We start from the raw sequence: 13527 nt of genomic DNA, 5'->3' as shown, positions 1-13527 counted from the left end.
TATATACTTGTTTCTCCAACAAAATAATCGTGTATGTCAGAATATTATCTTTGCTAAAATTAGATTAATTTTCTCTCCTACAATGTTTTTTTTATAATAAAATTTTTTCTAGATCTAGATTTTACTTTATTTATATATCGCTACATTTTTATGAAACTATAAGTTTATAATTTCCTGTTCATTATTATGCATATCTGTTAAAGTTAACATTACGTTTTTCTCTAAAAACCTTTTTAATTAATTTCAATAAAATATTTAATAATAAATTTCTCCTAGAAATGTGTATAAGCTACATATAATACATATTTATGTTTCCTAGAAATTCTTCCTATGTGGAAACATACTTGGCACGTTTTGTTGGCGGAATATTTTATTAAGCAAACTTAATTTTTTAATAGCACTAAAAAACATCAAAGCTTTAAATATAATTATTTCCGTCTCTTAGTGACAAGCTCTTTGCGAAAAATAATTTTTATTCTTAATCAGAGCGTGAAAATCGCCAATTGCAATCGCGGTTGTCGATGTAACTTATAATTTTCGTGAAAATGAAACTACCGCGCGATGCTGGTAAATTCAGTGAGTGGCAAAGGTGTGTCGCAATATACGATTATATGTTGTATGACCTGTCCGCAATACATTACATCACGTCCGATAAAATTCATTTTGCGGGAAAGACTCATCCCCAACTATTAAATATATATGCACACATACAAAAAAAAAATACATATACATACATTTCTATCATCCCGATTATATCAATTTAACGATTAAAAAAAGTAATTTTTTAAATAAGTTTGGTTTATAGCTAAACACAAAAATATACATTTCTTTTATAATTTACTCTCTCTCATTTTTAAATATAATATTTTAGATATATATATTTCTCAGAACGTGTGTACACAGAAATTTCTTTTAACTTTTGATGTCTTGCAGCTCTTCGCCGCAAGAGTACAATCGAAGCCACAAATAACCAAACTGTTTCCAGTGGAAGGAATAACATATCAAAAACAATTAAATAATACTACGAAGCCCCTGGAAAAATTTTGGGGAAAATTACGCGCCACATACAACTTCATCTTCCGTCAAACCAACAATACGAACAACATAGAAAAGATCCTGGCGAAGGACGCACCAGCTTCTGATTTGCAAGCCCTGAAACTAATCTGGCCCAATTCGTTAAATACAGATAGATATTCAAATCTCCAATATCCCAATAATAGTTTCCTGGATCAAATAAAATCGCTGTCAATACTGAAGAAGTACGAAAATAAAGCAAATTCAAGTAATCTCGAGAAGGAATCGTCCATCAAAATAGCGACAACGGTCAAAGCGAACGAGAGAAACGTGAATTCTATAAGCTCTGACGAAAAGAACTCTAACAAAACAAAGACGCTACCTGACAATGATTGGTTTAACGATATTCAGCCTTTAGAGCAACTGGAACTGCAAGACGAAGAAATAAATAAGAAAAATGAGGTAGAAATCATAACAGCAACAACCACTCAATCTCCGACAAGGGTAGGTCATCAGCTGGTTGAATGGCTTGGATCCCTTTTCAGCCTTACTCATAACATTTATGCAAAATTATCGAGTGCTACTTGCGGAAAAGAAAAGACGCAATAATAATAAACCGACCGAGAAATGAGATGTATAAAATATATTTTTACTTCAGGAATTTAGATTATGTAGAGAAACTACATATATATTAACTCCCTGTTTATAAATCTCTAGATAAGCTGAGCCTAGATACGTAACATGAATATCCAATCATAATTTTCATTTAACCAATATAAAAAAATCGTGTTTAATCTAAACATAGGTTACATTCAATGCTAAACGTGTGTCGATAATATGAGTAAATATAAACGTCGAGTGAAAATTCAGTTTCAATGTAGTATTAATATTAAATGGATAAAGGAAAAGAATAGGGGAGAAAAAGAAGAAGAGAGAACGGTAGAAGAATGAAAATATCATATACGGAGATATCTGAATTTTATACCTTTGTACTACCATCATCCCTTGCATATTTCGTTAAAACAAATCAATTTTATATTAAATAAGAGATTAAATAATACTTTCATAATACTTCGTAAATTCTCAAAGTATGCAACAAATGATGAACATTATACATTTAAACATGGGATGTATCATAGCATTCGCGTCCAAAGAGTTAATTTTAAATATCATGCTAAAGTTCAAATTAAACGTATCAACCTATTCGCATAAGGTTCACAGATAATTTCATCGTACAATATTGCATAAAGCTATATAACACTACTTTATGCGACACAGATTGCGCACGTTCGATGTACTCGTGAGAAGAAATATCCTTGTAATCTTTTATTACACATGTTTTATTCAAAAATATCTTGTTCTGAAAAATACATATGTCATTTTTTAAAATTATTTTTTAGTTATTACTATCGTATAACAATTATCTCGCAGAATAAATGCATAACATCTTGTAACACATATTCACTATTTAAAAAAGTGTTATGTTAAAGACAAGTTACATAAATGCACATTCATTATCTAATAAAAAGATCCATCGTCTTACGTATCTCTAACTAATCTCAATAAAAAATGTAAAAATCGTAGTCCAAAAAAATGTTCAACGCTCTTCTTTTATTTTCTTTTATACATAAATTTTAATCGATAAACTTTATTCGATAAAAACTATTAAATTCTCAGAGGGGAGGTGACTTGCTGAGGATTCCAGCGCGTGAACGATCTAGAATACTGCTATTTTCCACACGCATGTGTGCAGTCTTTGGTTGTATTATTACGTTATGTACGAGAGAGTCTAATATGTTAATACCGTATTTTAATTCTCTTATATCTAACTCATATATGTGCACGCGCACACATACTCGCCTATGTACACGCGCGTAATATCTTAGAGAACTTATACTCTCGATTCTCTTCCGAATATACAGCGCATGGAAGTCCTTCAAGATCTTTCACTCTATCTATGTGTATAAACTAAAATTGGATCATCGAATAGGAGGCGAGTATCATAAAAATATTGCCAAATGTATTTTTTTAGATATCTATTAAATAAACGATAGATAAAGAATACAATATCTAAAAAGACAGCATCTAAAACTTGAAATATAATTTACTTTGTAAATACATAATCACAAATTCGAAAGAGATCGATCATTGTAATTTAATGTAAAACAGATACTTGTCATATTTTTAAATACCAGCCAACATCCGATATCCTCTTGGAACTGTAAAAATCAGCCTTCAAAAAATGTAAAATGAGGGAGTAAAAGGGATAATGAACAATTTGCTTGGAAAAGATGAAAAATGATAGATTCTGGGAAAAGACGCTCTGTGATCGAATAAAAACAAGTCGTTCGAGGCAATGTTGCTTATTTTTTCATGCATATAATAATCAATCAATTTGTCATTTTCATTAAAAGATTATACATTAAAAGATATTGGTTTTTTTTTTAATATATGTCGCAATCTCCATATTATAATAAGATAAAAATTATTCGAGAAATATATATTTGTAAAGAAGAAATATTTTTTTCTCGGCAATTTGGACAAATTGCTGGAAATTTAATGTGTCACAAGTCTCTTCATCAGATCAAATGCCTATATACATATAAATGATTATTTTATCCTGTAAATCGCTAACAAAATTTTTGGCAGTCTATCGTTCATTATTTCTGTTTAACACTAACTTCTGCAACGAATCTTGTGAATTTATCTATATAATATGTATTAGTTTATTAAGATACCAAATTCGCGCGAGTATCTCGTGCTCTTATTATCTTTTCATTGTAAATCAGATTGTCGATATTTTCCCAATATCTAATAAAGAATCAAATTAAATTTCTAATTAGGAATCGAATATATACAACATAAATATTAAAAAGTTTAAATATAGATAGTGCAAAAAATTTAAACTTTTTAATTATGGTACTCGATTGTCAGAAAATACATGATTTTACCTGTAAATTAATTTCTCACGATTCGATGTTCTTTTTATCTCTCGCAATTGTCACAAATTATTTATACGATTTTTGCAAATGCGCTTTACTTATCGCGCTTACAAAATAGTCCAAATTATTTTTAAAGGAAGTAGATTTAATGCAAGCTCAAGCAACCGTTAAGATAAAATGCGATGACAATGGAATTAAGACAATGAAAGTTTTTAGATGATGAATGTGCATTTATGTATATAACTCGTCTTTAATATAACAGTTTTTTGAACAGTGAATGTGTATTTACACGCAAGACTTCAGCATTTATTCTGTGAGATAATTGTTATTGCATAGTATTAAATAAAAGATAACTAAAAAAGTGACATATGTATTTTTCAGAACGAGTTATTTTGAATAAAACATGAGTAATAAAATATGACAAGGCTATTTCTTCTCACGAGTATATCGAACGTGCGCAATTTGCGTAGTGTTATACAGTTTTATGCAATGTTTGTTGTACTATGAAATGGTCATTCGTAAATGTTATGTAAAAAGGTTCATACGTTAGTGTGTGTGTGTGTGTAAACACGACATACATAATTAAATATATTTGTCACACGCGTCAACTTTGCATCAGTAATGCAATAAAAAGTGAAATAATTATGTGCTAAGTATGAGAGTATGAGATAAGTTGTAATTATCTAAATCTATCCTTCTTCATATTTTCTTTTCATCCTCTCCACACATTCTATCATTTTATTTTTACTGTAAGAAAAAAACTTTTACAGGTCTCAAAAAGTTATTGCTGTTTAGTAACTAAAATTATGGCCAGCATTTAATAAAAATATATCTTAAATTATTTTAAATTATTCATTCCTTCTTCGTAAAATTTGTTTTAATATAAATCATGATAATTTAAATTTGCTGAAGAAACGGGTAATATATTAACTGATCCATTACTTTCATCATAATTCTTGAAATTCTAGAAAGGTATTATATATATAAGTTCAAAAGTCTATTTCAAGATTTTTTATAAATTTTGGATAAAATAAGTATTCTAGCACATGAATAGGTAATTATCGAGATAAATTAATGCGTAAAGAAAAATAAATTTATATAATTACACGTTTATCTATCTTATTTAAATCAGATAGAGGACATTACCATTTAACAATTATAACCCATTATTATCGCAATTTATTTTAACGGTTGCTGAGTTTGCATTTCGATTCACTTTGAATATAATTTGGACTATTTCGTGTTAACAAGTAAAGCGCATTTGCCAGAATCACATAAATAACATGTGACATTTATGAAAAATTGAAAAAAAATCGTCGAATCGTGAGAAATTAATTTGCCGATAGAATAACATATTATCTTACAATGGTACGCGCTTTATATACTTAGGCTATTTAATTTTTATGTTGCATACATTTTTATTCAATTATTAGACATTGGGAATATATGTAAAGAAATATATTTGATAATACATGTCGCGATAATATAGAAATATATTTGATAATATATATCGCGTTCACATATATTTATGTCAATTATATTTCTTTTCCTTTACAATAGGCATTCTTTAATATGTACATTTTCAATTCATATTTTGGTTTATTACAACTGCTTCAAACTATAAGTCTCTGGATTTATCATGGTCGCTCAGTATCAAAATATGAATTCAAAAATTGAAATTACTTACTTGCGACGGTTCCGATCATTCTAATGGCTTCGATGGTGCTTGTAAACTATCTTCATTATTTTGCCCATCTATTGCTTTGGGATATGCGCTGATTTCATCTACAACTAAGATGGCATTAAATACCTTGCATTTCCGTTCGTATTGTCGCTCTGTGCTTGTTGAGGCATATTTGCATTTCTTGATATTTGCTCTTTAAGGGAAGAGAACGTATGCAGCAGGGTTGGATTTTTCTGAAGATGCTGCAGAAAAGTGGGATCATGTGCCAGTAAGCCATCCTTTATGATGCAGGTTGCTTCTTGTTTTAGCATCGCTGTAGGATCGGTCCTGTTATCAAATAATCTTGTCGTATCTTTTTGGTTGATATAATAAGAATCTTCCTTGGTTTTATTCTTTCGAATGCCTAAATGCGTTTGTATGTGCTTGTTTAAGTGGTCCTTGCGTGAGAATGCTTTTTGACACATGGTGCAAATAAAATTCTTGTTGCCGGAATGAATAACACAATGTCTCGTTAAATGCTCGTTTCTCTTGAACGCCTTGTGGCATATTATACATTTAAAGGGTCGCTCGTCTGAATGACCACGCATGTGCTGATCTAGATGCTCTTTTCTCTTCAACATGGCACCACATTCTTTGCATTGATACTTGCGTTCCTACAATAAATTGTTCTATTTAATATAATTAGTATAATTAATTCTCTATATAATATATTTAGTATAATTAATTGTTCTTTTTTATATCCCTTTTTTAATAATCTTGTCATCAAAAACCGCATACTCAAACACCAAAGATAATACGGTACATAATACATACTTGTAAATGAGCCTGTATATGTTGTTCGATGTCTGATTTGTCTGGATACCCTAAATTGCACTCTGGACAATAGTAAAGAGTAGTTCCGTCATAACTAATGCTCACTTTAATCTCCCCGATTTTTGCCCTAAATTTCGACTTCTTCTCAATTTTTGGCAAATCGGTTTGTACTTGTTGCTCTACTTTGAGGACAGTTTGCAAATTGCTTTCATTCTCTTGTTGCTCATTTTGTAGATTCAGATTGCTCGGATTAATGGCCATCATCTGATCTGAGTTTATAAAGTTGCTACTATTTTGCTGATGAAGACTCCGAACACTCGGTATATTTAAAATATTATTCTGCGTTTGCTCTATTTTTTCTTCTTCTATCTTTTGCTTCTTTGCTTGTTCTGTCTGTAATTTAATCAACTGTTGCAGAGACGTAGCTTGTAATTTCTGAATGTACTCGGTCACTAGTGATGTTTGCTGCTGATTCAATTGAATTTGAGATTCCTATAACAAAAATAAATATATACATGTAATATAAATATATATTATACATATAAGAAAAATAATTAAAAAACTAAGTATTATACCTTCAAGTTTATCTGCTCTCTAGGCTGAACATCTAGCTCTTGCTTTGCAGCATTTGCTTGTGATGTAGAAGGCGAATATATATTACCAATAATAGTCGACGACATGTTATTTGATTGTATACCGAGTATATTATTTGAACTAAAATTCGGAACATTAATCATCTGCTTCATGATTGGATTCTCATACAGATGCGAGATGAGGGATAAATCGCATGAGTCCAAGAATGTAGTTATATCCTACAAATAGAAAATACAGAAATAAAAAAATATTTTACTGCAAAATTACAAGATGAATAAAATAAAAAGAAGAAAGTAACAGAATTTGAAGAAAAACTTGAAAAAAATTACCGGTATCTGCTTCAGAGTCCAATTTCTTAAATTCTTAGGGATAGAAGTTTGCGTTGTTTGAGACTGCACATTTTCATTCGGAGATTCTACATTCTCATCGCTGGTAGAAACATTCAATACCGGACGTAATTCGGAGAATTGCGGCAACGTACGATTGTGTACGTCGCGAGATATCTGATCCTCGGATAAGTCCATGATGTCGCGTGGAATTCGGAGTACGGTGCAATCGCGTGCGTGTTTCTAACCTAAAACGGGCAATCTATCCATCGAGAGGCGATAACGGTCAGGTTGGCCGCATCTCGTGCTGTACGGCCTCGCGATGAATCCGTCGTATGTCACCTGCTATCTATCGTCCTGTGATGCATTAACGCGCGGAATACGCGCACTTTATTGATAATTATTAAAGATCGTACGCAACACACGTACGCGTATGTATATCGCGTCCCGCTCGCACACAATACACCAATACAGTGATGCCAAAATGGAGATTTGCTGGAGCCTCCGTTCTGGCATCGGTGATAAAATAACGGCCGCGTTCAGAGAAAGCGCTCGTATCGTCTTGTCAACACTTGACGTTGATTTGTTGGTTCTAAAAGTAAGAGCCAATCACGTTCGATTGCTACTGCTGAGCGATTTTCTCCGCTGAATGCGGCCAATGGCTACGTTCCTCTTGGTAATCTCAACGCTTGCGAGTATTATCTGTCTCTGTTTAACTTACGGTAAATAACAAGGATAAAATGATTTCACAAGCGTTGCGATCGCCAACTGAAACGTAGCCAATCCCAAGTTCCAATATGGAGATGCGCGCCGTAGAAAATAAAATGTCACACACATGAATGAACAATCGATTCGTAAACCTCTGCTTGAATTAATGTCCGAGCACATAAAGAATGCATGTTTCAAGATTTGGCTAACCTAAAATCTAACGCGTCTCTGTTTTTTTTTATGCAAAGTCCAAAGTGGACGTAAACTTCATGTCGATGGCGATCAATGAGTGTTAAAAGTTTTGGAGCACGTATTAAGTTGTTGGAGAAATCGTGAAAAGAAAAGTGAATAAACATATTATAATTTCCATGAATTTTCATCGCTGATAAATTTGTTGTGCAGTGATTTTGAATAAATATTAAATAAAATAAAAGTTAGGTTATACATTAGGTTAAGAAATCAAATACGATTATATATACTTATATGCATTTATGAAAGAAAATATTAAGGCAAAAGTTGTAATTCATAATATTATGTTTAAATTAATTTTAAATTCACTTGTTTTAATTTATTAACAACTTTGATTACCAATATAGCATATTGTTACGACAATATAACACATTCACATTTTCTAATTTTAATTTAGATATATTAGTATATAAATTGGATTGTTGTAAAAACAGTAAATTGTACAAATAAAATATAATCGGGTATTTGCAATTTTGCTATATATGACGTTAATAATGATAGTTTATCGCAAGTCTTAAACATATGGGAGAGGCATTCAATGATAGCTTAGAAAAGTTGCGCAAGAGAAGTCGAACATTATTAGCACATGTTGATGAAAATTCTAAACGGATTGATGCTGAAGTGAAGAAATTACGTTCGAAAACATTGTAAATGGTTTTTATATATAAGTAAAAATTTTCATATTATTTTGAATAATTTTATTTATATCATCTCTTTGCAGATCTTTGATAAATTGCTGTAATCATACGAGTCAAGGCAGTATAAGAAGAAATACTAATTTATGGAAATTGCGCAATGATTCAAGCGAAATTAATGCTGTTTTAAATCCAGATTACTTTTGTGTCAGTCCTAAACGTACAACTATGTCAGTGCCAAACACGACGTTGCCTGGAAAACTAACACTAACATCTAAAAAACCGCAAGAACAATTTGCACCTAGAAAACCAGTAAAAGAATGTTATTGTAATTATGAAGGGAATAAGAAACACATAAAATCATCATTGAACTCTCAACGCAAACCTGCCTTGCCTTGCCATCATTGTAAAAGCCAACTTGAATTTAAATTAATAAGAGAAACTGAAGATAAGCTTGCACTAACTTCGCCAATTAGCTGTGAAACATTCAGGAGAGTTAAAAAGATCGATTACACGCCTAGATCTCAATTCCTTCGCAATGTACAGAACAAAATCTGCAAATTACAAACTGGAGGTGAGGGAGATTGCTTGCGAACATGTCCGCGATTGTCCAATTATCACAGATTTATGACAAGCCCGAAGATGCAAGATACCATTCTTGACGAAAAACTAACATTGCCAGATGAACACAAGCATGTCGATAAGAAGCAATCATTTCCAGCATCCCTAAGAACGCCTGTAAATTCACTGGCGAGCGAACGAAGCGAATTCGACGATGTCGCCTGCACTTTGAGCAAAGGAATTCGAGTGTCTTCGCGAAAGTTGTCGAAGTCAACATTACGAAAGACTATTAGATCTAAGAGGCAAATACCAAAGTCAAGCGAAAGACCTACCTCGAAATCGCCGACACGAAGTAAAAGAACAACGCAATTGCGCAAACAAGATTGTCCTTGCTGTTGCAGGAACGAACCGAGCAGGGCCGTGAAATTTGACAAAGATGAACATGTACGAATGTACAGTTTGCCGGAATATTGCGAGCAAAGAGACCGGTGCTTGAAGCATGATGATGGTTTTGCAACTGATTCTGTGGACCAAGATGTAGAAGGTTTGAGAAAATTTCGAGAGCAGAATTATTTCGAAACGCATGGCTCGAGTTATACATTGACGTCGTCTAGATCGTCGGGATCTTTGCAACAGTATCTGCTGAACGAACGTCTTTTTCCGGAGTCGGTAGGCAAGATTCATAAGCAAGATTTGATGGTGACGATGCCGCTGTGTGCGACGGTGCAGAAAAAGCGCATCCATTACTTTCCTAAATACGTGGTGCGACAAGAAAAGAATGCCTGCAATACCAATTATAGGCGTAAACGGTGCCAAAGCTGTCCTCTCACCGGTCATGCCATTGATCTTGGAGTCCTGAAGGCCAGACCGCCGCTAAATAGCTTGGCGCTCAAATATCAGAAAAGAGTTCCTTGAAACAATGGCAGCAAACACAGACATGCATATTCTAAAATCTTGTTTTTTATATTTTTATTATATATTCTTAAATCCATATATAGAACAGAATAGCTTTTTTATCTCAAAGATTTGAAAATGTAAATTTTAACACTGATTGTGTCACAATATTTATAGGTGTATTCTCTTTTGTGCTATATATAAAATTTATCTACAATTCATGAATTGATGTAAAAAAACAAGGAAATAAATCATATTATATCTCTGCAAATTACACCAATGCTTATATTAATTACTATGACTAAGAATGTGTATTAAAAATTTATATTTTTTGTTATTCCTTTACATTCCGCGCCTTTTATGAGCTTTTTTTGTTTGCTTACGTATTTTGAAATAAATGGACATAATTAGCACATAACTATTCCCTTTGCATATAATCCGCGATAAATTTTAATAATTATTGTACAATCGTTTAAATAAGCTTAAATAAACGTTTAAATAAACATAATATATTGATATTAAATATGAGAGACAAAGTAAAATTTTATATTAAAGATTTCTTATATTTAACCCGTAGTAACCACACCAGTGCAAATTTGCACCACCTAAAATTTCTTGCTTCTGAATCTTTCAAAATTTCTTGCTTCTGGATCTTTCTATCTGCGTTCTGTAACGGCCTCCCCCCAGTACGACAAATATGTCATTACCCTAGGGTACTAACTTCACAGTGAACCGGCGCCATTTTTTTGAAACCGCTACAGCAGCAGTACCAAAATTTTGAGGAGGTGCTTATTTGCACTAGTGTGGCAGCAGTGTGTGCAAAGTCGGTGCTCGACAAAATAATTAGTTTTGCTTTTTCGTATAATAAACGAGTGGAATTACATTGAATGTAAGTATTTAAGTATATTTTGTTGTTTTTAACATAAAAATTTACAATTTTGTATGATTTTTTACATTTTTAATAAATTTCGGAGCAATATTTTTTTATAAAATCTTGATTATTTTTCTATAAAAATAAATAATTGTTTACATTCAACAGTATTTTAGTCATTTTTTGAAAAAAATTAATACTTTTGTCTAAAAAAAACAAACCATTTACTGATTTTTTCACCTTTCAAATATACCATACTTTCAAACACCCCTAAAAAACCCTTAATATTCTATAATGTTTATAAAATATTTTTTTTTTCCAAAATACAACATTTTAACTATAATTTAAAAAAAACCATTAATTTTTTTCAAATTGAAAAAAATGGCGATTTTTTGGAAAAAAACCGATTTTTTTTTAATTTGATTTTCATTTTGACGTTTTTTCACTATTACACAATTATTTTTTGCGTTCCAGACCATTACCATTGGATTCCTGGGGAATTTTTACCTGAGTAAAATCCGTTTCACGACATCAATATTTTTAACATGAAACTGACTTTTTTTTAACATGAATATTTTTAACATGAAAATATGACAACACTATTAACTCTCAAAAGGATACAGAGAATTTAAATAACATATACGATAGATTAATAAAGGTCGTTTAGTCTTTCTCAGTATCTTAAACAGAGAGGTTGACACAGTGTCATTATGACATAGCGACTTTTTCTCTTTCAACTCTAACTATAACGCAGTTCACTTGATAAGGACCAAAACCATATGGTCGAAACGTTGTGATCACAATCAAACAATAAATTGCCAGTTGGGTCGGATATATACAAACACTCCTTTAATTCTGTATAATGCTTAATCTACATTATAATGCATTAAATATAAGAAACCTTCAATATATAAAATTTGGTCTATCATATTTAATATCAATATATCAAGATTGCTTATTTGATATGTTTATTTAAACGATTATAACTACTAAAATTTATCCGTATTATATACAAAGAGGATTATATGCTAATTATGTCCATTTATTTCAAAATATGTAAGTAAAAAAAAACATAAAAAGCGCGAATGTAAAAGAATAACATAAAATGTAAATTTTTAATGCACTCTTAATTATGTTGATTAATATAAACGTTGATGTAATTTGCATAGAGATATAAGATTTATTTCCTTGTTTTCTTATATCAACAACTAGTAAATTATAGATATTGCGTAGATCTTTTACTAAAGACTTGATTCTCTTATAAAACATTATATCAAGGTTATTGTCACGTTCTCTTTGTAGCATTGAAAGATTATTTTACTCAGTAAAACAGTGGATTATTCATTTTGAATTGGAATAAATAATTTTTTCAAATATTGTGCAATTAAAGTTGAATTGTATATATATGTACATTTGCTGTTTTACAATTTAAAAAATGCTTCTCGGTGAAATAAAAATTAAAAACACATATTCTCTCTCTCTCTTTCTTTCTTTTATCTCTCTCTTTACAATATAATAGAATACCGCGTTAATGAAAATAATCTATTAAAATAATAAAACATAAATTTTTAGTTTTTTTTTTTACGAAAATATATATTGAACTGCAGATGTGCAATAATCTCGATACAATAAACTCACATCAAACTTATCATTTTATTAATCGATTTAATCGATTAATTAATTTTTGTCTTACATCATGAATATCCAGATAGCAAAATGCTAGCAGTATGCCAGCAAATTCAATCGTGACTTTGCAGCAGATTCCGGTCTGTTGTGTCCTCATATTAAGCTTAATTTCTGGCAGCACGGTTTGTGCCGATATAATACAAAACAGAAAAAAATGGAGCATATATATCGAGCGAAGTCTCCCATATCTCAAATATTTAGACGGCAGAAATCAAGCATGGCCTGCCGTTACAACATGACAGAAAGGTAACAAGAATAAAACAATATATCTCATCAATTATTAAAGGCAGAAAAGTAGCAAAAGTCGAGCATAGTCTGCTATCACAATATGATGACAAAAACATGGTAAAGATAAAACATGCCTGCAAAGCACAATTATTAATATAGATGCAATGAAAAACTGAATATTGTAAATATTATTACATAAATGTTTACGATAAATCGTCAGTTATAATTTATTCTCAGTTATAAATATAATATGTAATGCATTCTATATAATAAAAATAATTGGCATAGTTATAAATAATTAAGTAAATCTATAAATTTAAAT

The 13527-nt window shown here is 31.0% G+C and overlaps 3 protein-coding genes across 4 annotated transcripts in view; 2 read left to right on the top strand and 1 right to left on the bottom strand.

Annotated features, from left to right (window-relative positions):
* LOC115239449 overlaps positions 1-4125 on the top strand; it is a 4614-nt gene extending 489 nt beyond the window's left edge. The window contains exon 2 of the mRNA XM_029813965.1: positions 934-4125. Within this exon, the coding sequence (XP_029669825.1) occupies positions 934-1623 (690 nt within the window). The 3' untranslated portion in view covers positions 1624-4125. The remainder of the gene's footprint in view (positions 1-933) is intronic.
* Positions 3362-7851, bottom strand: LOC115239448 (zinc finger protein 454-like). The gene is made up of 4 exons (XM_029813964.1): positions 7377-7851; positions 7029-7265; positions 6454-6945; positions 3362-6293 (listed from the first exon to the last, which is right to left on the bottom strand). Exons 1-4 carry the CDS (start codon positions 7569-7571, stop codon positions 5748-5750), a joined length of 1470 nt encoding a protein of 489 aa, XP_029669824.1. The 5' UTR covers positions 7572-7851; the 3' UTR covers positions 3362-5747.
* A 340-nt stretch (positions 7852-8191) lies between these two features.
* On the top strand, positions 8192-10692 carry LOC115239420. 2 transcript variants are annotated; one of them, XM_029813933.1, is made up of 2 exons: positions 8192-8425; positions 9052-10692. In XM_029813933.1, the coding sequence occupies exon 2, from the start codon at positions 9194-9196 to the stop codon at positions 10439-10441; it is 1248 nt and encodes a 415-aa protein (XP_029669793.1). In that variant the 5' UTR covers positions 8192-8425; positions 9052-9193; the 3' UTR covers positions 10442-10692. The 2 variants fall into 2 exon arrangements, with proteins under 2 accessions (XP_029669793.1, XP_029669792.1); XM_029813932.1 differs by having other exon boundaries at positions 8192-8977.
* Positions 10693-13527: the final 2835 nt, after the last annotated feature.

Source organism: Formica exsecta, unplaced genomic scaffold (genome assembly GCF_003651465.1).
Source record: "Formica exsecta isolate Colony F162 unplaced genomic scaffold, ASM365146v1 scaffold38, whole genome shotgun sequence".
Lineage (NCBI taxonomy): Eukaryota > Metazoa > Arthropoda > Insecta > Hymenoptera > Formicidae > Formica > Formica exsecta.
The sequence above is the reverse complement of the archived record's forward strand: the minus strand, read 5'-3'. Positions and strand labels throughout refer to the sequence as shown.